The sequence below is a fragment of the Stegodyphus dumicola genome, chromosome 10 (assembly GCF_044657685.1).
Source record: "Stegodyphus dumicola isolate Sdum_Otavi_A_Nest chromosome 10, ASM4465768v1".
NCBI classification, from domain to species: domain Eukaryota; kingdom Metazoa; phylum Arthropoda; class Arachnida; order Araneae; family Eresidae; genus Stegodyphus; species Stegodyphus dumicola.
The window spans coordinates 71,135,805-71,161,517 of NC_140777.1; the positions used below are offsets into that span (position 1 = coordinate 71,135,805).

General features: G+C 29.4%; 1 protein-coding gene across 2 annotated transcripts in view; it reads right to left on the reverse strand.

Moving 5' to 3' along the window:
• Window positions 1-25,713, reverse strand: part of LOC118185279 (protein O-mannosyl-transferase Tmtc3-like) — a 114,090-nt gene that overhangs the window by 54,347 nt on the left and 34,030 nt on the right. For both annotated transcript variants that reach the window (XM_035355124.2, XM_035355122.2), the window contains exons 3-8: window positions 16,730-16,866; window positions 13,340-13,421; window positions 10,026-10,125; window positions 5,499-5,614; window positions 4,814-4,986; window positions 1,494-1,746 (exon numbers count right to left, since the gene is read on the reverse strand). In XM_035355124.2, coding sequence (XP_035211015.1) covers window positions 1,494-1,746; window positions 4,814-4,986; window positions 5,499-5,614; window positions 10,026-10,125; window positions 13,340-13,421; window positions 16,730-16,866 — 861 coding nt within the window. The remainder of the gene's footprint in view (window positions 1-1,493; window positions 1,747-4,813; window positions 4,987-5,498; window positions 5,615-10,025; window positions 10,126-13,339; window positions 13,422-16,729; window positions 16,867-25,713) is intronic.

A 25,713-nucleotide genomic window follows, 5' to 3' on the forward strand; every position in this document is an offset into this window, starting at 1 on the left:
CTTAACATTAACATATATTTTTATAATGAGTTTAAGCTGAAACAATTCATTCAAAAAAAAAAAAAAAAAGTTTTTGCATGAACAGAAAATACTTTTATCCACATGTAAACATTATACTTATATTGAAGTACATAATTTTGCCCCTATTGACTAAAGAGTATTGCATTAAATGACTAAATAATTAAGTGGCTAAATAAGAAATTAAATGATTAAATAAATTTGGCAAAGGATACTGAAAAACAGTAAAACTAGCAGGAAATAATTTACACTTATTTATAGTTTTCCTGACAGTGTTTCTATTTAAATTACCTTTTCTGAAGCATCTAATAATTTTACTCATTATTGACATCATGAAAAATAATTACTTTTTTAATTATTACTTATTTATTAAACACAGTTCCAATGGCAGAAGTATAGTGAGAGATTTAATTCAAAATATTCTTTGCAATATGCAAATAAGTTAATTATGTCACTGCTCAGTATGGTTAAAAAAAACTTATTTCAACATGCAGATAAATTTCTAATAAATTAGACAATTACACTCAGAGCTTAAGGTATTCAAAAGTATGCTGCCTTAAAATGTATATCAGTTTTGAATGCTGCCATACTAATTTTCAAATAAAGATTTTAAATGCATTAAAAAAATTTTAATTACTTAAACTTTTTTGTTCCCATCATACCATAAATGATATGCATCAGTCTCCCTTCGTGGATTTATCCTATAATATGTGATATAGAAGCAAAGTGTCACTGGTGAATCACCGTATCACATTTGATATACTAAAACAGAAGATTTTATTTGATATTTTAAATGCTCATAAATGATGTCAGAATTCCATGAAGCTTAACTGAATGAAATACCTTGAGGGTTAACTTTGTTGTTATATGTTGTTATATGCATTATTTACTATTTTACTCTGCGAATGTAAAGCATGTAATGCTTACAATGTGTGTTCAGAATTTTAAAGGTTTCATATAGTGCTTAAAATTTGATATTTGACTACTTCATTTTTGCAGGGGAATATTTTAAATATGTAAATAAAATCATTAGTACTAATGTTGCCCTTTATTTTAAAAATTTATTTTAATTGCAAATATTAGCATTTCTCTTCCCATTAAAGAAAATAACACTCAGTTAACATATACAAAATTTTAAATATTTTGACAACAACAAGATTTACTTTTCCATGTTAGGCTTAAGTGTAGAATGGGAATTCAGCAAACAATGAAGTTGAGCATTCCAAAGTCATAGGTGCACAAGGGAACTTCATGCTCAGCACTGGGAGCAAAGAAATTAATATAATTTTTTATAAATAATATTTTTTTACAATTACCACTGCTTTTCAGTGTTGTGCAATTTTCAGAAAATGTCATTTCTTATCAGTCTATCTATCAATCTACTTATGTTTAAATATATAGATATATCAATTAGAGAGTTATATACTTTAAGAAAAATATTACTTAAAATATTTATAAAAGGAAAAGTTCATTACCACAGTGATTAGTTGAGAATGTTTTGAATCTGATGTTAATATTATCCACATCATAGCACCAAGTACACAATATAAAAAAAGAGTTGAAATGTTACGAGGATCTAGAAAAGATTCCACTAAAGGAATGGTTCCCATTGTCCAGTCACAACAGAGGTCAGATGGAAATATTAATAACCAAGCATTTACAGGCAAAAGATAGTTATATGTCAACTGCCTAGTAGGAGTGTCTGAAACAGCTGCCGGATTGTCAAACCTAAAAAGAAAAGTTTAAAAATACAGTAATTTTCAGGAAAAAATACTCTAAATTGCATAAAATAAAAAAATATATATAAAAGAAATTAAAAACCTATCAAGTAGCAGCAAAAATGCTTGTAGAGAAAAAAAACATACAAATGGTATAAGCAGAAGTCTCTTTTAATCATTTCAATGCAGTAGACAGCAATTATCACAGTTAATGTTAGCAAAAAATGTTCTGCAGAATTTTTTGTTCCTTTATTAAACAAATTCCCTGGAAACATCTATAACAAACTAAGACTGTTTTTTTCCTTAATTTAAAATTTTGCCCTGCATGTTCTCTTCTAGTGAGGAAGCCTTCCAAATATTAAGATTAGGGGTACAGTATCAATCAAATAATTTTAGAAACATTACGAACCAAAACATTATGCCATATATGTATCAAAGACATACAGTTCATACACATACTTTTACACTTTCCTAATTAAAGTGCAATGAAAACACCTATTTATATGTTTCTTGATATTTTTATATTAGATTAGTTAAATTCTGTTGCTATTTTGAAGAAAATCTTTTCTTAGAGGTTAATGTTATCAAAACAGCTGTGGACAAACATGATCATAATTAAATGGCACTTACTGTGTTTCCATTTACTACATTGGAGGACATTTCATCAAAATTTTAAAATTAAATTAGGAAGCTTCACAGTAACAGGATAAAAATCACATATCTATGTAAGATTTTGAAATTGTTTTGTTATTACTTATAAGAAATGCACTTTTAGGATGTCTGCTGTTTTAAAAATTATCAGATGTACATATAAATTGCATATCCCGCTGCTAATGCACACTGTGATCTTTAGATTTCTATATTTTATTTCTTGACCAATATATAAAAATAATAAAAAACTATATATGCCACATACGTTTCTTTCAATATCTGCTAAGAAAAATTTTAACATTTTTATAAGAGAAAATATTCAATGACTTCTGAACAATCATCACAGGCAGCATCTCAGAGTTAGGAAGCAATAGTATTCCTTATTCTTTCGTAATTGTATTTCTATCATTTTTCTCATCTTTGTGTGTTAATGGAGATACCTATTTCATTTCAAGAAAAAATATGAAACTGTGCAAACTTATTTTTGTTAAAAATTTTTTACAAACTTTCAAATCACATCTTGTTTACAAGATTCATTAACATACATAATCATGTTTCAAGTTTTACATTACATTTTATTAGTAATGTTAAGTTTATTTTTTAATCTTTCAAGTCATCTATTCTAAACAAATTAATCACATTAACTTCAACTATGGATTTCTCTCCTTTTTCTTTCTCTCTTCCCCCATTCTGTTATAATTTAGCTTAAGTTACCATCAACAAAAATATTTTTGCTCATATACTAAAGCCAGGTTTTCCTATATTTGTTTAATGTGATGTTTTCTAAGTTCACTTTTCAATAGAAAGAAAAAAAAATTAAAATAAAAGCAGTTACAAAAAATATTTTTTTTAAAAAAAGGCAATTTGAAAGCTTTTAAATTTTATACTATGATCAAAATGGTTATTTTTTTGCATGTTACTTTTATTTATTAAATATCATGTTCTTTGCACTTAAACTATAAAATTCAATTCAACAGCAATATCATAAAATATTTAGAAATAGCACATTTTTAGAATTTCTGATACACAGTCTCACGTACTAGGGATAAAAATATTTTATTCTCCATAGTGTTGCCATTGCTCGCTTTGAAATTTTTGAGTTTATAAATAAAAAATTCATTAAAGTTTTACAAAATTTGAAATAGATAATAAAACAAATTCAAAATTCAAAATTCTGGCTTTCAAGTGCTCATGTTCAGTTAGAGAACTACGTTATTCAAAATTTGATGGTTCTAGGTACCATTGGTTTTTTCACAATGCATGAAACATTCATGCAGATTCTTCATTATTTAGTTTCTTTAAATATAATATATAGCAATAATATTTGCTGGCAACAGATTGAAAAGTAAATCAATGCAGAAATGAAACGACACATAATGCTGTTTTAAGACAAACAGCCCTTTGGGCTAAAAAATTGACATGAATGATAAATTAGAAATTGACGCTGCAAATGTAGTCTAGTTACACGACTGTTAGCTATGCCCAAATGTTAAAATTCTCTGATAAAATGTGATATACACTATTTTATTACAGTATAACTAATGATAAAATTTTCGACAGTTCCAATTCTCTGATAAAATGTGATATACACTACTTTGTTACAGTATAACTAATAAAATTTTCGAGAGTTACCTTTGATCTGCTGAAACATTTTGTTAGAGTACTTGAGTAAAAACGAATGAAATCAGAAGAGATGCAAAAATATAATGAAATGTTACACAAAAGGCTGTTAAAATTATGTAATTTAGCAGTTATGATTTTCTTAATTGCATCAAAAACTTAAACTCTGATAAGTCTGATTTCTATATATATCTGTCTTAACAATTTCTAGCCAACCTCAAATTAGGAAATTTCAGTATATTAAAAAATAACTATCACAAATTATCAAATAAGACCTATTACAAGCTTTAAAAATAAATTTCTTGGGTAGCAACAATTCAAATTCAAATCATTAAACTTCAAAAAGTGACTACCACAGAGATATTTTTCTTGCCAATTTATTCAATTTTCTCCTATTGTTTGATTAATGGAATAAAATTAAATGTTTTTGGGGGGGCATCAGCTTAATTATTTAAAATAAACACAAGAATGGGAGAAAATAATAAAATTTAAGCGCAAAAATTTTAACAAATTAAAATTTTCACTGTTATTCTCTCATAAACATTATTATTGCAGCAGACAATCTTACAATTATCACTTTCTATAATGTGAAGAGTAATGAGACACAATCCAGTGACTTCAGCGATCACATGACTTATGTACAGCTAATGTAAACAAAAGGGTCATTTTTCCTCTTCTCTTGCAGAATGCATGTCAAGTGCAGTTTTTAAATTATGGAAACATTTATTTTTTATTAGCTATCTATATTCTAATTTTTTAATTTTCATAACTAAATTCTAATTTTTTAATAATAATAATATACTCACTTAGTAAAAACAGGCAACTGTGCTCCCATTATTTTAAATCTTGCTACAAGAAGGCAAATAGCAGTTACACTGATAACAGTTAGACGAATAACCATGTTTTGCAACCATGGAGGGGGTGAACTTTTTGATACAATGAGAGACTGTACTATGTGAAATATATCTGTAAATCGTAACTGAGAGGGAGAAAAACATTATTACTTTTCAGATACAATTTTTATATATCCTATTAAATTATATAACTAATTTTTCACTTAAAAACATAGATCCTAAATAACAAAGAAATTTTACTATTTTTCATGCCTTGATTTCATTCATTCCATTTACTAATGAAAGAATTAAATCTCATAACAAAATGTAGAAATTTAATTACATTACATTCAAGATAATATCATAGTTCAGTTACCCTGAGATATCTTTATCAGATACAATTTTTATATATCCTATTAAATTATATAACTAATTTTTCACTTAAAAACATAGATCCTAAATAACAAAGAAATTTTACTATTTTTCATGCCTTGATTTCATTCATTCCATTTACTAATGAAAGAATTAAATCTCATAACAAAATGTAGAAATTTAATTACATTACATTCAAGATAATATCATAGTTCAGTTACCCTGAGATATCTTTAAAATAATGTAATTAAATTTCACTACTGAAATTAAAACTTTAGATTATTACCTTCTGCACAATAAATAATTCATATATGAAACAAACTCCAGCAACAGTAATGCCTTGTTCCTTTGATAAAGTTGCAAGGATTATAAACACTAAAGTAGATAATAAAAGCTGCCAATCTAGGGAAGAAGAAGAAAAAAAAAGAAATTGTAACTACAAAAATTAAAATACTACAATTTTGATTATTTATATTCTTAAAAATTAATTGAAATCAGAAGTAGCTCATGGAAACAAATATAATCTTCATTTTACAAAATAAAAGAAAATCTAAAATTCTAGTATTTCTAAGAACAAGCATGTGGCCAAAAAAAAATACATCCTAAATTTCATAGATTAACAAATATGACATAATAATTTATGTTAAAATTGCAAGTATTATTTAAAATTGAAACAAATATAGTTTGTTTTGATTGGCTTTGAAGGAAACGTTGTCAAGACAACAATCATTATTCAAACACATATTTGTGCGCCCACCAGCGGCCGAGCGGTAAAGTCGCTGAACACTGGTAGTTCGGTCCGAGGTTCGAATCCCGCGAACGGGCTGGCTGCATGGGTGTTTTCGTGGTTTTCCCCATGTGTAACGTGTATACGAGCCAGTTTCCCTTAGAAAGTCCTCCACGAAAGGCATCCCTCCCCTTAGGCAGATAGCCTTAGTGTGCTTTGCCGTAATTAAATACACCACCAACACACCAAACACATATTTGTAATCGATTTCTGAGTCTGTTCGAGTTATTTCTTATATTATCAATACAATTTTGATGGCATTTTTATAATAATACCTGCTTTACCATTTTATGGCATCTTTTTAATAGTAACTGCTTTACCATTTCCAACTACCACAATGGCTTGGATAGGTATGCATTTTACTTTTGTCACTGAAGCACTTACCTACTAATATAATAATTTTGCTATTATTGATCAATGCTGCTATTACAGACGAAAATAAAATAAACTATTATAAAATGTTTCAAATTTTAGAACCATAGGCTTCAGATTGTGGCTTGAGACATTGAGAAAATAATCATATGAAAGACCAAAATTCACCCAAATACTAGAAAATGCTCAAGTTAGAAGATAATTTGTATGCCATGAATCTACCAGTTTTTTTTCCACAGTAAGGCAATCTAGGACTTTTTTTTTTACAATTAAGAACTATTAATATAGCATGCAATCATTATATAAGTGAACAATGTAAAATTCCTATTATACCATAAAATAATAAGGTTTCTAATAACTAATTCTAAGGTAATAAGGTTTAAAATAGTAATAAGTAAGTAAAATCCCAAAATGTCTTACTTAAATGCTGTTCACTTTACAGCTCCGTGTACCGAGTTCATTATGATAAGGTTACACATACTGATGAAATACAAATCAAGCAACTTATATTCATAATAATAACACAAATTCAAAGGATTTTGGAAATCTCACATTCTTTAATTACGAAGTTTTTTTGGCAATAATGCTTAAAAACATTTCAGTATTTGGAACATTAAATGCTGTTCACTTTATATATCCATAGACTGACTTCACTGTAATAAGCTGAAATACAAATCAAGCAATTTATATACATACTAATTTTTGATACAGAATGTCATAAGAGATTACTAAAATCTCTTATACCTACCCCAATACTGAAAGTGTTGCATTCTAAAACAATAGTTTCTTTTATTTATTTATTTTTTTTTTTTTTTAGTTTAAAATCACTAGAAGTGACTTACTATTCTATTATTTTTCTACTCTTTTCAAGAGTACACCTGCAGTATTCACATGCAGTTAAATGAAAATGTGAGAAATTCTAATTATGTAACACACTGCTACGAAAAAGATACCTTCATACATCCCTTTTCCCAGTAAAAAATTATCATTTTTAGTACATGCCTATATTTCACTCAACCTTTAGATTTTATATTTAGAATAATTTTAAAATGCAATTTTTGAAAATTCTTTGCTTCATGACAACACTGAATACATGACTGAATACAAAATTATATGTATAACACAAACACAAATTGAAAGGGTTTTGTAAATCTTACATTCTTTAATTACGAAGTCTGTTTGGGAATAATGCCTAAAAAAAAAAATTCCATAGACAGTTAATTGTATAATATTTACCCTACAAATTTAATAAAGATTTAAGGTCATCATTATTGTATTCTCTTATCCACTCTAGCATGGTATTTACTTTAAATTCTGATTATTTTAATTGTCTTGATTTTTTTTTTCCATTCAAAACAATTTTAGCATTAAAAAATGCAATGTAACATAACAATTCATAAATCATTAAATCTCTAAACTATTTATCCATACATATTAAAAGCACTATGCTATTAAGGAATACACTATTAAGCTACTATGGAAGTTATTTACAACAGCTGCTAAATTTGTCTTACAGTTTCACAATTCTTACAGACTTAACTGAGAGCTAATTCTCTCAATCAATAATGTCCATGAGACCCAATTATCTCAATTGAGTCTAATAAGGTTACTCTCAGACCTAACTGTCATATTGCTTCAACCATCAATCTGGTAATTGTTTCAAACTCAACTGACACAATCATCCAATTCCTGGGGCTTAACAGACCATAACACACTTAAACATGGTGGAAAATCTCTCTTACAGAATGAAATGACTTTTAAATGACCAAATGTCATTCCCCATTCCAAAAAACTCTACTCTTTTTATTTACACATTCTGACAGTAAAATATTTCTATAGCATATTGAATATTAATCTCTTTGCTCTCATGTTTTTGGTCATGTGCTTGTGCTTCAAGATCATACAGGCAAATCCATTTGGTAAGATAATCTGAATATGGCAAAATACACAAGGGCTATATGTCTAAGGGAAAAGATGCTTTCATGGAGGAATTTCTATGGAAAACTTATTCATATTCATGATAGGTTACAGCCGAAAATATTGTGGCATAAACATCATGGAGAAAACAAAGGAAGATGAAAATGTTGTGGTACAAAACATCATGGGAGAAAATAAAGCAAAGAGAAAACATCGCAGTTCTTAAACATCAAGGTACAAAATATCATCATCGAAAATAGAACGGTTAAAAAACTTCGCAGTTTAAAATCATTGCTGTCGAAAATATCGTGGTAAAAAATAAAGTATCTACAAATCATCGCATGATGATAACATTGCAGACATGCTTTTTTCAGGCTTTAATAATTGTAAATGGATATTTGTGTAATGATTTGTGAGAGCAAGATGGAAAGAAGAATAATTTTTACTTTCATATTTTTTATTAACCAATAAATTTTGAAAAAAACAGAACAAGAAATTTAAACAAAACAAGAAATAATCTTCACTAAAAGAGTGTCAGAATAGCAAAAGTGAAGAAAATAATCTCATAATTAACTTTTTTATAGATTTTTTTATACATATGGTCATGCAGTTACTTATCTTTCTTTTTAGATTACACTTTTCGTGAAAAATTACTAGTAAAACTTAAAAAGATAATTTATTAATGACCTTTCTTAGTTAACTATGTCAGTTTAAAATTCTATTAAGTGCATTAATTTTCTATGCGTATGTTCCCATTTTGCACTTTTAGCAAATATTTATTAGCTACTAAAAATATGAAAGTAAAAATTGCCCTTCTTTCCTTGAGTTTACAAATGATTATGCGAATATATCCATTTACTGTTATCAAAGCTTCAAAAATGCATGTGTGTGATGTTATTGTCATGTGATGATTTTGTAAGAACTTTATTTTTTACCACAATATTTCTGATGACGATGTTTTTAGCTGCAAAGTTTTTGAACCGTTCTGTTTTTTATGACGATATTTTGTACCACGATGTTTTAGAACTGTGATGTTTTTCTCTTTGCTTTATTTTCTCCCACGATGTTTTGTACTACAACATTTTTGCATTGAGTTGTTTTCTCTGCGACGTTTTCGTCCGGGTTGTTTTCCCGCGATATCTTCGGCGGAAACCTCATGCTACACATGAAGAAAGTCATGAAAACCAACAATGCAGTCAGACCATGCTCTGGATTGAACTACCAGCATTTAATAGTTCTAAACACTCAGCCCCTTGTGAGACTAAATCTCATCTGGAGTTAGAGCTTATTTAGTCATTTAAGGTTACATAGTATATATACTTTGCTGTATACAATAAAAAAAAATATTTGGCACTAACAAACATCAATACTGATATTAAATTATGCATTACTATTTTTTTTTTCATATGCTTTAAATAATATACAAAATGATAGCTCTAGAGTGTTATCTCAGACAGCATTCTTACTATTCACTGTTTCATTCTTTAGTTATATCTAATGAAAAAAGCAATTTCTAATTCTTCAATTTATATTTGATACAGAATGGTAATGTTTACTGCTTTGTTTGGAAACAAAATTTGTACTGATTCACATATAAAACTGCAATTTTTTTAGTAAGATGAGACATCGTACACCACTATATCCTTAAAACATGTTGGTTTTCATTCTATTACAATGACAACTAAAGTTTTGGCACTTTATGACAAGAAAATATTTTAAAAATTTAAATCAACTTACCTGTAGTTTGAAAGGAGCGACTACATTTTACATATGAAAGAAATGCCAAAAGGAAAAACAGAGAAGACAAAATTTCAGCTCTGCCTACAACACCAGTTACCTATAAAAAATGTTGGCACATGTAATTCATAATCTCAAAATGCAAAATTTAGCTTTTATTTTATATTTTATTTTGGTATTTTGATTTCATGCCACCATATTTTCCTGGAGGAAAATGAGTAAAAATTAGATATCTATCTTTCAGATTATTCTGCATTCATACACTGCCACCCAGCCAGTATCGTAGGTAGCGATGATGACTTCCATAAGAGGTTAAAGGCATGGAGAAGGGGGATGGGAGACCTTCAGACTGCCTCTCATGGTATTCTCTCTCAGAATTGGTGTGGAAGCTTAACAGTTAGCTATTATCAGCAATACTTAAATCACCTAGGGTACTACAGAAGTGCTGGCCTAGTTTTTACCTATACCTGCACTCATACATTCAGGTATTGAGGTGAATAAGTGAAGAGGCTAACAGCTTAATTTTTATCAGAATTTTTTTTCTTCCTGTATTTGTTTACAAGATTGTTGGTATATTATTTGGATTCTTTTCGAGATATTTCTCTCTGGTGAATATCACTATAATTTAACTCTATGAAATCATATTTGTCATGGTTTGTTTTTGCCACGATATAATTCAAATATTACATTCGGTTTTACATACAGATTACTTACTTAATTTTGTGTACATGAGAAATTTTTATTTCATTACTCTATCTGTATTAAGCAGTAATTATTTACTTTCAATTCTTAAAAAACAAACCCAGCAATAATGACAAAGCCAATTAAAAAACATACACACATAAAAGTTTTAAGGCAAAAATTGCATTTCTTGAGAAATATTAGTAAATTTTTTCTAACAATGAAACTTTTGTTTCAACACAGAATTCATTTATTGTCCATAAAATCTCTTTAACATATGAATGCTTTTTCACCAGTTATAATAAGCAATAAAAATGCAGAAAGACTACCAATTTAAATATATCATACTGATTATTTTTAATATAAGTCAGCTAAAAATTAACTTCATCTCTCTCTCAATAACAAATGCTAAATCGTAAAACATAGATATTTTTATTTTCCTTCTCACAACAAATCATAGATCTTTTAAGCATTGTAATTATAATTATATCATAATAATATCAACATTAAATCAGTTAAAATATGCACATACAAAAAAGAAATAATTTTTTTAAGAATATGCCATTAATGAATGTGAAATAGAACATTAAGTGATGTACGGCAAAATTTAATATTTTATTTCCTTTCAATGAATATTATTGAAAATAAATTTCTTTTTAATGAGAACTTTTGCTTCAGTTACTGTCCAACACAGCACAAATGTAAGTAAAAGCAAAAGCATGCATTAAATTTGTTTCACAATAAATTCTGTTACCAAAAAAAAAATCTGAAACATTAGACAAAAAGCTTTTGACGCTAACACATTATCAGAAACAAGAGTTTTTAGTGACTTACAATGTTTACGAAAAGCAGAATATGCACTGAAGATAACTACACTCTTCAATAAAACATATTCATGTATTTAAACTAATAAAAAATAGGGTACTTATGGGTTATTGCACCCATATCACTTTAACAAAAGTCACCAAATTTTCAGAATGTGCCAAACTCAGGCAACCATGTTCTTAACCATTTTTCAGGTAATCATGCTCATAACAATCCTTCAGTCAAGCAACGCTGCCATTTTTGTATGCATTCTTTTTCACTATATTCCTTGTTTCAATGGTTTTATAAACAAATAATGGTTTTTCTTTCCCTTTAATTTTAAAATATGGGCTTGTGGAATTTGGCAGAAATAGAAAAAACTGTGTTAAAATTTCTGCAGGATACAAAATTTTGTCACAAAATTTCTAAAGGGAGCAATGAGGAGATGCATTTGGTAGACAATCGCTGGTGCCAAGTCTCTGAAATTCTATGATTTTTTTCCTTAAAGTGAAAACAGATCCATGTGTACTTGAGCAGAAGAATAGCACAAATCAATTACAGAAAGATTTGGAGAAGAATGTAAGTGTTTCATTTTTAATGCATAATGAAATCCTCATTTAATAATTAAAATATGTATTTTAAATTATTAAAGCATGTTTTTGTTTCATATATTCAAAATGTTTGTCGACTTATGATAAATACCAAGGGTTTGGGAAATCTTTTTAAAAATCTCCCGAAAACTACCAACTTGAAACTGATAAGTAACTTTTATCTTTTCATCTCTTAAATGCCAAGGTGGTTGCATTAATATGCAAATACTAGAAGTATAGAAGTCAGATTTTCCCCTCAGTAATTGTCATTTAACAATTAAACAGGCTACCAGTGATGAAAAATTGATCTATGATTCTAATACAGAAATATTTCAACAATAAAGTGAATAATCCTTTAAAGGTGATGAAAGATAAAAAAGACCATATCAAAAAGTTAGTCAAAAGTCAAGACAATGTTGACCATTACCTTCAACTGCTGCAATGTTCTGCATCAAGCATTTCTACTAATTAGTTAAACAATAAAGAGAAAAAATTATTTGAATGTTTTGCAGCATTTGCATGAAGCAACTGATTGAAAACAACCAAAACTGTGATAGGATGACTTGTGGGTGCCCATGTCCCTATGATAATTCATCTATTCAAAGTACATTTATTGTTCCACATCACATGACTTTTTTTTCTTATTTCCACAGATAAAAATGCCATTTCGCAGACACTGTTTTAAATCTATTGATGCAATAAAAGAAAATACTGCAAGTTCTGTAGGTATTTCAATAAAATGACTTGTTTGAGGCTTGGAGGGAACAAAGGGTTATTTTGAAGGGATATGAAAAATATTGGCCAACAATGTGAAATCTTTGTATTTTATACAACCCTTCCCAAAATTTTTTATCACAATAAGCACTCTACTGTATCAGGCACAATCAAAAGGTTTCAGCCATTTTGTTTTTCTTTCATATTTGACATGAATATGTTTTCTTTATCATAATATACAGTGTCTATTTTATATAAAAGCACAACATATGTTTATTTTCTTCTAAAGGCTGTCAAACCTTTAGGCATTCACACATGCAGAGTGTTCAAAAACTGATGGTTGTGCTTTAGCAAATTATTTCTTTCATATTAGTATGTTACAAACAGCATGTGAGTACTGAAATGTGAAATTACTCAAAATATTCATAAAAAATCAAACTGGTGAAAGTATGCTTGATGCATATAAAATATAATATTTAGCACTTTATAAACTAAAATATTTTAACATTAACAGTCCAAACTTACTGCTTCTGTATGAATTGGATGAACAGCAAATAGTAAGGCAGCCACAAAACTTGCAGTTATAGGTAGAAACAACTGGCAAATTCTAAAAATAAAATACTTCATAAAATAAAACAGTTTAACAGAATATAAAAAATTCACTTATAAACTAAATCAAAAAAAATCTGTTGGAGATTGTTATACTATTTATTTTTAACATAAAAATAAATTATTGGCTTCTGAAAATTGGCAATGATGGTATAAATTCTAAAGATCTAACAGTCACTTGCATTTTATTATTATTCTAGTAGTTGCAATTACTGTCTGCTTTGTAGCTTAAATTCTTATAAAATAAATTAGTTATTAGTTTCTCTTGTTTCTAATAACATGGTGTTACTTTTAATCTGTAACATTTGGTCCTCCCTTAAGCCTCAGAAAAATGGCTGCCATTATCTTGAAAAGGTATAAAGTTGCTTTGAAATCTAATCTTACACATATACAAAATTTTATAAAAGCTACAAAACAAGCCATTTCACATGCTGCTGAAGAACTTGTATTGATCATAGGACTACAGCAGCAAATGCATTCTTTAAAAACTCTGCTTCATAGTGTGAATTATCTGCATAATGGATATTACAAAAAAGCTAGACAAGAAATTAGAAGAAACTGATATTTGTTTAAATGAATTAGAAGTACATTGTGAACCAAGTTTTTTAAACCTCATTACTCAGTACTCAGAGTTTCAAAAAATGAACTATAAGTTGATCCCATGTGCCATAAATTTGAAAACTCTAAAATGTTCCTCTTCTAGAAAATCTCCTACCAGAATTCCCCGGTTTGTATGAGAAGTGGAGTAATTCCAAACCTATATTTAATAATCTAATATCTAAAATTCTTCAGTTAACAGATTCTCCAAAATGTTTTTATTTACACGCTGTGGTTCTAGGTCAAGCAAAGTTAATTCAAACCTCCAACAATGCATATGAATGGTTATTTAAAGCATAAAAGACCAGATTAAATAGAATAGTTATGAGAACAAAAGAATAATCAGATTATGAATTAGAAAAGAATAATCAATAGTTACAGATGTTCAGAACTTTATAAAACTATCCCAAACTTACTCAAGAGTCAGCTAAAGAACTTCAAGAAATGGTAGATCATGTAAAAAAAGAATATACAGACACTGAATTAATAAGAATTTGATAATAAACTATCAGATATATTTTTAATATATGTTACCCCTCAAAAACTTCATCAAAAGTCTAGAAAATAACTTGAAATGACTTTCACATCAAACAGTGTATTCAAAATTTAATGCATTTTTGCAATTTGTTGAAAACCAAGTCAGATGTTAGAAAGCTTATCATAAAATATGCTATTTAAGAGTGTAAATAAATTTGCAATTTCAGCAAACTTATCTAATCTCAAAACATCTTGTAGTTAGTTGAAATAACCTTTCAAAACAATCTTCTGCTGTGTGCAAAAAAGTGCACTCCATAAGATTCTAATTCCAGCACTCCATTTATAGATATAAATACGAGATATCTGATGTCATGGAGAACCATAGACTCTGATGTCATGGAGAACCATAGACTCTGCTTAAATTTCTGATTTCCATCTCATAAAGTTATAAGGTATTTCTCCCTACTTCTTACCATGCTTTCAGTGCATATTCAAGAGGTACGTAGTTCGAGTCCCAATGAGGACATTGCTCATTTTTCATCTCTCCTGCTTTTGAAATATTCTAATGTCTCTAAAGTGGCGCCCGAACTAAAACGGTGGTGGATGATGATTCTTTCCACCAGGACTTGGCGATTTAGCCCCTAATCCCCAGTCACCCTTTAAAAGGGGGAGTATATAAGGTATTTCTCCCACCTCCTTAGCATGCCATCGCAGTGTAGTGGTCAGCACACTCGGCACATATTCCAGAGGTCCATGGTACGAATCACGGCGAGGACATTGCTCATTTTTCATCTCTCCTGCTTTTGAAATATCCTAATGTCTCAACAAAATATTTAAATATAAGTCAAAGATGACTTGTTTGATGCATAAACTTAAACATCATACATTATTACATAGAGAATTGAGTAAAGATTTGCTTTGCACCTGCTTTGATTGAAATAACTGAAAAGGCATCTGCCCAAGGTATTGTTTTCCGCTCAATCATTAATAATGACTTAAAAAAAAACCACTATCACTCTTATTCAAAATTTATTTCAACATAAACATCCTTGATTCCATTCTAAATATTAAAAAAATAAATAAATAAAAGGTGACTTTTCAGATTTAAAGGGCAATTATAAATTTAATTTAGATTTTTTGGCCATACCAAAAATAACTGATATTAGTTTATTTATAACAATTAACATTTCAAAATTGAAAATTAGTAATACTGTTTTAGAAGACACTGAATTTTATAAACCCAATAAAATTGATTATTGCTTGAAGTCGAGTTGTTTTCTGAGTTTATTACAAGTAGAAAGGTTCATGTGGAAGACAACAAATTGTTTCAAAAAACCATATTTAGTTATGTAGCATTAGGCTCAATTGAAACTTCTAGTTCAGAAGAAAATAATTCAGTTATTGATCACTGTTATTTATCTGTGAATATGTACAAGTTAAACCAAAAATTTAAATCCTTTTGGGAGAAGTACAAAGTTAGTCCACTCCGAGTGAAGAGTTGAGATATTGTGAGGAACACTTTGCTTGCATTCACCATAAAAAATCCAGTGGTCACTTTGCTGTACAAATGCCAATTAAACTTGATGATGCAAAAAGTGTAACTTTGAACAGTTCCAAACAGCTTGCTTGAAAATGCTTACATTAACTTTGGTATCTGAAATGGGATAAGAAATGGGCAAAGATGAAAATAAAATAGTCAAGCTTATTAAATCTTTCCATGAATTTTTAAGCACGCTTTAGGTTTAAATATACTTTCATTTTGAACTACTGTGTTTCAGTCTTCCAAAAAAAAAAAAAAAAAAAAAAAAAAAGAAAGAAAGAAAGACCAAAAAAGGAATGTGTCTTCCTTTTACCAAACCGTAAGCTTATTTTTTTCACATACATATTAAATTGTTAAATATTAATTTTCATCACAAATTAGTAATAGCTGATTATATGTTAGCATCACCCACTTCTCAGTTTTTAAATATTTCTGAAAATAAACATTCTTTGATAAAGAACACAGTTTGAGAAAATTTTTGCGAAATAGTAACATAAAAGATTTTTTTTTAAGAAAAAGTGAGGAACAATGCTTAATTACTAATGATATAAAAAAAAGAGAAATCAGTGCTTTCTGTAGACAATTTCATAATAACATCTTCACAAGAAAAAACATATCATTTAGTAAAATAGTTTTATTTAGTTCAATCATTTAGTTGTCAAAAATTAGTTCAAATTAGTAAAATGACTTACCGCAGATACAAAAGGCAGACTAATACATGAAGTACTACATTTAACAAGTGATAACCCCAGGGATTTAGCTGATGTAAAGCATAATTTAAACGAAAAGTTAAGACACAAAGAGGTCGATATGATTTGTGACTATGTTCCTGAAAAAAAATCAATAACAATACATTAAAGGAAAATTAATCATCAACAAGCACAAAATATAATAATAATGACTTTTTTAATAAATGTTTCTGTGACTATTGCTTAAGAACAGTCAGCACAATATAGCTTCTTCAAAGAAAATAATTTAATCCCACAAAAAAAAAAAAAAAAAAATCTTGTAAGCATCTACGCTTCAACAGTAAATGGGTAATTAAAGTTAAAAGTTGAATTTCTGTTTGTTTATTTTCTATTTCTGTTTATTGCTTTCTAACTGTGGTTTTCAACTAATACTTACATTTTAAATATAAAACAAAATTAAAAGCACTTAAACATATTTCTCAGAATCAATATAAAGTCTGAATGAAAGATACTTGTTTGTTTCAATATTTAACATAAAATATTACCTTTCACATTAAACTTCACATTAAAAACACTTCTTAACTTCTAAACATACTTACACATAACTTCTAAACACACTTAAAATGAACTTCAAATTAAAAAAATTAATTAAAACTAATTAATTTTTTAATGTGAAGTTCATCTTTGCAGAATTGCCATAATACTTCAATTTATTCTTTAGGATACCCATTTGTCCCAATGATCAATATTCAAATACTATTCATCAATTTTAATGCCTTATTTTTTAGTTTGAAATTTCATAATTCTGTATATTAATTTTCAATAAATTCTATTCACATAATTTGTTTTTAACATTTTAATTTTTATTTACATGTCTGCTCTTACTACAAGCTGTATTTAAAAAATATTATCAATTAGAAATTAAGCTAACCTTAAAATGAGTCTGGTATACAGAGTATCTCACTAGCATGATCACTTATTCCTTATATATCTTAAGTACTTATCAAAATCGTAAAAACAACCTTCTATTTAGTGTAAGTATAATGAAACACTCAATCGATTTCGAGGGCAGCTAAACGTCCCTCCTCATCAGGAGAAAGAAATACCTAGAAAGAAGAAAATAAAGGAGAAGGAGTCTCAGAAACACATGGTCCTTATTAGCACTGCACGTGGTTATAACTGGCTTTTTAATCAGAGTTGCACTGGCCACCTACTTTTACTGAGCCAGGCTATCTGATCAAGAATAAAGGACAAGAAAAATTAGAGAAGTTAAAATAGGGAGCGAGGGGCAAATGCACCTTCACGCTCAAAATCTGAACTTTAAATAATGGAAAGCAACCACTGAACAAAAAGAGCATTGAAGTTTCGTATCAAGGAACATGAATCTTATGTCAGAAAAGGCAAAATTAACAAGTCTTCAATAGCGTATCATAGTTGGACATTTAACCATAATTTTGACTTTGGGTCTGCAAAAATTATCCAAAAGGATTCTTCCATAGGTGAATTGGATTTTCTTGAGGCTTTTCACATTCACAAAGATTTAGCAGGTATAGTTAATGATTTGAAGTCCAATCCAGTCCTTCCTAATGCCTTTAAAATTCTACTATCTTAATTCCGTTATTTTTGCCGATAGATGGCGTTACCTCCTCGCGTTTGGTACTACCAGAGGGTATAAAATTCCATTCAGTGGTTGGTTTCCATTATTTGAAGTTCAGATTTTGAGCATGAAGGTGCATTTGCCCCTCGCTCCCTATTTTAACTTCTCTAATTTTTCTTGTCCTTTATGCTTGATCAGATATCCTGGCTCAGTAAAAGTAGGTGGCCAGTGCAACTCTGATTAAAATGCCAGTTATAACTATGTGCAGTGCTGATAAGGACCACGTATTTCTGAGACTCCTTCTCCTTTATTTTCTTCTTTCTAGGTATTTCTTTCTCCTGATGAGGAGGGACCTTTAGCTGCCCTCGAAATTGATTGAGTGTTTCATTATACTTATGCTAGATACAAGGTTGTTTTTATGATTTTGATTGTCACATTAGCATGTTTCTCTCCTAGTCTAGTTTGTGCTATCAAGCGGCATTTTCGAGAATATTTTACTGTTTATTGTTTTACCACGTGCACCACTTTATTTACTTCTTTCCACGTGGCTATTAGTTTTTCGGATTTGGTTTAGGCTATCAATCGGCATTTTCGAGGAAATTCTACTTTTTATCAGTTTACCACGTGCACGATTTTGACTTTCGTTGCTTCTTTCCACGTGGCTACTGGTTTTCAGTATTGGATGTTTCTCTCCTTTTGGAATGTTTTTGTCATATGTTGATGAAAATTGTCTTCATTATTTATTGGTGTTTTTTCATGTTATAAGTAATTACTTGTTTGGACTTTCAGAATTATATTTCTTTTGTTCACTTGTTTCTTGCTTGTACCCTTTTCACAATATGTCCACTGACAGGAACCGATTTTGTAAGTTACGCCTAAGCGTATGAAATTCTTGAATCATCTACAGTTTGTACTTAAATGCAAACATCAAAATATCATTCCCAAATTTAAACATATGAAATGTAGCCTTAAAGCTTCCGTTCACAGTTAAAAAATTTTGCATAAATTCAAATTGGCACTTCTTCGTCATATTATAAGGGACATGCGCAAACGTTTATCTAAAATTGAATTTGAATTATATTACCTCCATTTAAAAATTACTAATTCAACTGAAAATTTTTCCTCATTTGAACATACATCCTGGTCTAGAACCAATATCATTTGTCAACGGCATAAAAATGTGCTTATTTCTAAATTCCTTAAACTCGCACACCAGTCGGATAGTCTCACCTATCTAGCTGATCTTCCTACTGTAAACGTTAACCCCATCGTTAATATCTCCAATAGGAATCTTTTGGAGGATCAGTTAAAAGTATTCAAATATAATTTCAACTTTTCAAAGACATCTAAACCTTCAATTCCTCAAATCATCGCCCCTATAGAGAAAGCCTTTAAATTCTCCAAAATTTCGGAAACGCAGAAGGATACAATCCACCACCTAATTACTCATAACGTTAATTTTAACAACAAATCTTTGGGTTCGAATCTTAGCCAAAAGGAAAATGAGATCTTACGTGAAATTCATTCTGATACTAATATCATTATCTCTAAAGCTGATAAGGACGGACAGATCGTTGTTATGGACAAACACACCTATATTACTGAAGTCCCTAAACTGATAAATGAAGGCCCATGCTGCTCGATCCCTAAAGATCCTTCAACTTCGGACCTCATAAAGTTAAAAGTGCTATTAAATCTTCCCACATTCTGCCAACTCAGTTGAAGAAATCACTTATTCCACCTATTACTAATTGCGCTAGGCTTTATGCTCTTCCAAAAGTCCACAAAACTGGTATTCCTTTTCGACCAATTGTTTCCAACATAGGTACTGCTTCATATCCTTTGGCCAAATATTTAGTTTCCAGATTTTCTCTGGTTTTCCCCATGTGTAACATGTATATGAGCCAGTTTCCCTTAGAAAGTCCTCCACAAACGCATCCCTCCCCTTAGGCAGATAGCCCTTGTGTGCTTTCCCATAATTAATATACACATACACCAGATTTTCTCCTCTTCTTGCTAACAATATTCACACTGTAAAAAATTCTGTTGAAGTCATTGACAAACTTAAAAATATTTCTCCACTTCGTTCCATTATGGTTTCATTTGATGTCAAATCACTGTTTACTAATGTTCCGGTCAAAGGAGCACTAAATTGTCTTGTAACTAGGCTTCGGGAATTTCACTTCACACATACTAAAATTAACTAGTTGGTTTCGCTTACTAAAGTTTCTCTCAGTCAAACCCACTTTGTTTTCCAAAATGCATATTTTCGTCAAGTTGAAGGATTGGCTATGGGTAATTCTTTCAGTCCGATACTTGCTGACATTTATATGCACTGTTTTGAGATGAAATTATTTGATAAACTATCTTTTCGTCTTTGGATTCGGTATGTTGACAACACTTTTGCACTTTTTGATGGTTATAAAGAGGATTTATCCGAGATTCTATCTATTATGAATTCAATTGATCCAGCCATCCAATTCACTCTTGAAATTGAATTCAACAATTCCCTCCCCTTCCTTGATATTCTTATAATGCGGAATGAAACTGATTTTAGCACCACTGTGTACCGTAAACCCTTTGCAGTTTGTTTACCACCCCATGCCAAGTCATGCCACCCTGTTAAGTAAAAAATGGCTTCTTTTTACTATTATGTATTCCGCGCGCTGAAAGTTTGTTCCTCTGAATCTTTGCTTACCAATGAACTTAATTATTTGAGAGCAGTTGCGATTGACCGTGGATTTTCTCTCGTGACTATTGATAAAGCCGTTAAAAAATTTTCAGATTCCCATCAAAGAAGACATTCCACTGTTAGAAATAATATTAATGACCTTGTCGTGCTTCCATTTTATCCTTCTGTTAGCTATAAAATTGCACAGATTCTCCAGAAATTCAATTTTCAAGTCGGTTTCTCCCCTATTAATAAAATTCACCCTTCGATTCTAAAAGATTGTGTTTCTGTCTTGAATTCTTGGGGAATTTATAGTATATCGTGTCAGTGTTGTTTAAGATATATTGGCCAAACAAAAAGAGTGTTGAAGTTTCGCATCAAGGAACATGAATCTTATGTCAGAAAAGGCGATATTAACAAGTCTTCAATAGCATATCATAGTTGGGCATTTAACCATAATTTTGACTTTGGGTCTGCAAAAATTATCCAAAAGGCTTCTTCCATAGGTGAATTGGATTTTCTTGAGGCTTTTCACATTCACAAAGATTTAGCAGGTATAGTTAATGATTTGAAGTCCAATCCAGTCCTTCCTAATGCCTTTAAAATTCTATCTTAATTCCCTTATTTTTGCCGATAGATGGTTCCTCGCATTTGGTACTACCAGAGGGTATAAAAATCCGTTCAGTGGTTGCTTTCCATTATTTGAAGTTCAGATTTTGAGCGTGAAGGTGCATTTGCCCCTCGCTCGATATTTTAACTTCTCTAATTTTTCTTGTCCTTTATGCTTGATCAGATAGCCTGGCTCAGTAAAAGTAGGCGGCCAGTGCAACTCTGATTAAAAAGCCAGTTATAACCACGTGCAGTGCTGATAAGGACCACGTGTTTCTGAGACTCCTTCTCCTTTATTTTCTTCTTTCTAGGTATTTCTTTCTCCTGATGAGGAGGGACCTTTAGCTGCCCTCGAAATTGATTGAGTGTTTCATTATACTTACGCTAAATACAAGGTTATTTTTACGATTTTGATTGTCACATTAGCGTGTTTCTATTCTAGTCTAGTAAGTACTTATATTTAGCAGGATTTTTATACAACTTCTTTTGCATTAGGATTAAAAAATATCATCAATGAATGAATTTAAGGCTTTCAGTTTAATTAAAATCTAGCACAACAATAATTTTAGAATGGAAATGTTTAGATTATTAGATTCTTATTTGTAAAAACTGAAATGCAAAACATTTTAATTCATATTCTGATTCATATTCTCATAAACACATTCACAATGAATGACGGGTTCTGAGAAAGGAAATGAAACCTATGATAAAAAATTTACAATGATCATTAAATAAACAAATAATATTACACAAATTTTTATTTATACTTTCCACATTATTCTATATTTAAGCTGCAGATTTTATTCATATTATTAAGATGTAAAATTAAAATGCAGATTATATCCAAAACAAGCATTATTTTAGCATTTTATTTATAGCAATCTTCTATGATCCTGAAAAGAAATTATCAAAAAGCTTTTAAAATGCTACATTATTAATCATTTAAATGGCAATGAAGATAATGTGCTTTGCAACAGTGAAGATGAGAATTTAGGTTTTGAAAATGAAAACACCCTAAGTCATATTAAACTTTAAAATGATTCTCAATAAATTAGATATCTTATTATTATATTTATATTAGTGCCTAATTAAGTAACTAAAAAAATCTTATTTTTAATACCTATTTTAAAAACATTATTGCTTTTTGTTTTCTGATTTTAAAATCTAACATGATTTTTTTTTTTTTTTTTCAAAAATGGTTTTATTTCTTTTCTCAATTTTAAAATACTACTGTGGTTTAAATTCAATCATCACTTAAATTCAATAGCAAATTGTAATTCTCTTGAAATCTGGAACTACTGTTTACTCATCAGTTCTTCAAATTATGATTTTGTGGAACTGTTGCTTGGCTTCTCATTAAAAATTATATCCACAAAACTCAGTTTTATTTGTTAGAGTAATGTAATTTACATTTAAACTTGGAGATGAACTCACAATTCACAAATTATTAACATAATTATAACCTGCTTAATTATTAAAAGACTAATATACAGGTTATTTTCAAAAGAACCATCCAATTTTAAAAAATCATTATTATTCAACTCTTCACCCCCTGAACATTACAGGTCTAGCCCTGAAAGTTCCTCAAAATGTCATGAATAAATAGTATTTTCTTCATTATGATTAAAAAATGACGCTTTCATTTTGTACCTTGATTCCTTTTCGTCCAATATACATCCAACCTAAAATTGGATATATTAAAAGCCGGCAGAAATTTTCATGTCAAATAAATAAATAAAAAGCCATCCTTCTATACGAAATTTTACGTCCATATCACTGATATCCATATCAAGGATCAATATATTTTGACAAAATAATGTAGGTAGAAAATGAGAAATTTTAAATTTCCTGCAGTTGGCAACAGGTAGTGCTTTTGCTTCATCTGCCACTTTAGCATCTGTCGAGAAGGTGACTACATAATAAATTGTTTTGTGTTCAATGCTTCAGAAAGTGCAAGTCTGTTAACAACTGTTCAATGTGATTTTCAACAATACCCTAGTGTTCACCAACCTACTGCTTAGAGTATTAAGTATAAAAAATTCCAATATGGTTGTCTATGTAAAAAGAAATCGCCTGGCCATGTCCACATATTGGACAAAAGTATGGAGCACCATTCAACAGAATTTTGCATGTAGTCCACAGAAACCTTTAATTAAGCACATTTAATTTGGTCTGTAAAAAACGTTATGATTAGTCATTTATTATAAAATTAAACTTAAGTTTCTATTTTTAATAATTTTCATAATATATCCATTCCAATTTGGATGATTCTTTTTGAAACACCTTGAATTTATATCCACGTTTATAAAGGAATTCAAATGAAATGTTAATACGAATGAGACCACCCTGACCGAGCCTCATCCACATTTTAAAGCCTACTATTAGAAAATACTAGTAGGTATGTAGGACTTGAAATCTGGTTAAAAGAATAAGACCATTACATAATTATGTTATCAATAATACTGTTTGGAATTTGGTACACTCTGTAAAACCAAAATAGACTTTATAATCTAATGAATTCTGAGCTGGAATTTGTCAGTCCACATGATTTGATGACTTTATACAAAATGATGAAAATATCACTTCAACTTTAATACCAAGATTTAAATAAAATTTTGGCAGAAATACATTCTACTGGAAATTACATTCTACTACAGCAGTTTCAAGACAAAATGTTTTAAGATTTTTTGTCTCATCACCTATCTATAGTATACAATCTAACGATGATTTAAAAGATGAATAAGTGGAACAAGATTACATCAAATATTCAACAAGCAGAAACAGAACAAAATTTAATTACATGGAAACTTCCTTCAAATGACTATATGCGATTTCATAAGACTGGTTTTATGGTTGCCCGAAAGTAAAACAATCAAATCAATGCATAGGATGCAAGAAGGATAACTACCTCAGAAAAAAAATGCCTTTTGTAAAACTGTTACGTAGGAAAAAAATTTTTCTTTTACACTTAACTTTTAACTCTTTAAAACTGACTAAACTGGTGTCGCGACAAAAAAAAAAAAAAAAAAAAAAAAACATTAATCTAAAACTCAACTCAGTACTTACATAATCAAAAGTTTTAAATCTAAGAGACATCAAAGAAAGATATCCATCCTCCCTCGTATTTTGGTAGAATCACGATTATTTGACAAAAACAAAATTCAAAATGCACTTCCACCACAAAATCTTTAACACGCTATCTCTCACTAAATTAAAACTAATTTAGATCTCCAACCTGAAAACACATAAATTTCAATACAAAATCTAGAGATAGCCTTAAACCCTTAACATTTCAAATACCACACAGATCTCTTCAAAACACCAGGGAAAGATACGATCTCACAATTAAGAAGTCTACTCATTAAATCAAAATAAATTCAGTAAACTGATCTTATAGTCACCAACTCTTAAAACTGATTTTTTTTCCTACTACCGCAATATAAATACCCAGGTTCGAATAAAATAACCATGTTTCCGTAAGGATCACATGGGTGACCTACAGTAGACCACAATCAACCTCAAAGAAACATACAATAATAAAAAGTAATAAACACATTTAATAAATAATTCACATCTTATAATTCATGATAGCTGGCCAGACTACCCCTACAAAAATCTTTTAAAGTTACTCATAGTTTTTTTTTTTTTTTTTTTTTTTTCATATCAATCTTACATTAAACATTATTCCACTAATACAAAAATCATAAGGAAACACGTCACAATTCTTAATCATTTTAAACAGGAACTCAAGAAGTTTAAACTCATTTATAAAAGCTAATTTAGAATAAATCATATTGAACATAGCACTTAAACATTAAAACAAAGATTCACTTCCTCCAATTAGTTCAATTAACTTGTGACTATTAAACATTAATAAAAAAAGGGTACCTTCTCAGCTAGAAATTTAGTAACAGTAAATATTCAATTTTCATCTACTTAAACATGACAGCTCTTGCTTTAGTATTAAACATTTGCAAATTTATAAAGATTAATTATCAAAAAAGCACCAATGAAAATATAAAGTCACTCATGAAATCAGCGTACACACTCTGAGAGACTCAAAGAGGTGCCCGGATCCAGTCACAAACCGTCGAAACAATTATTGACAAA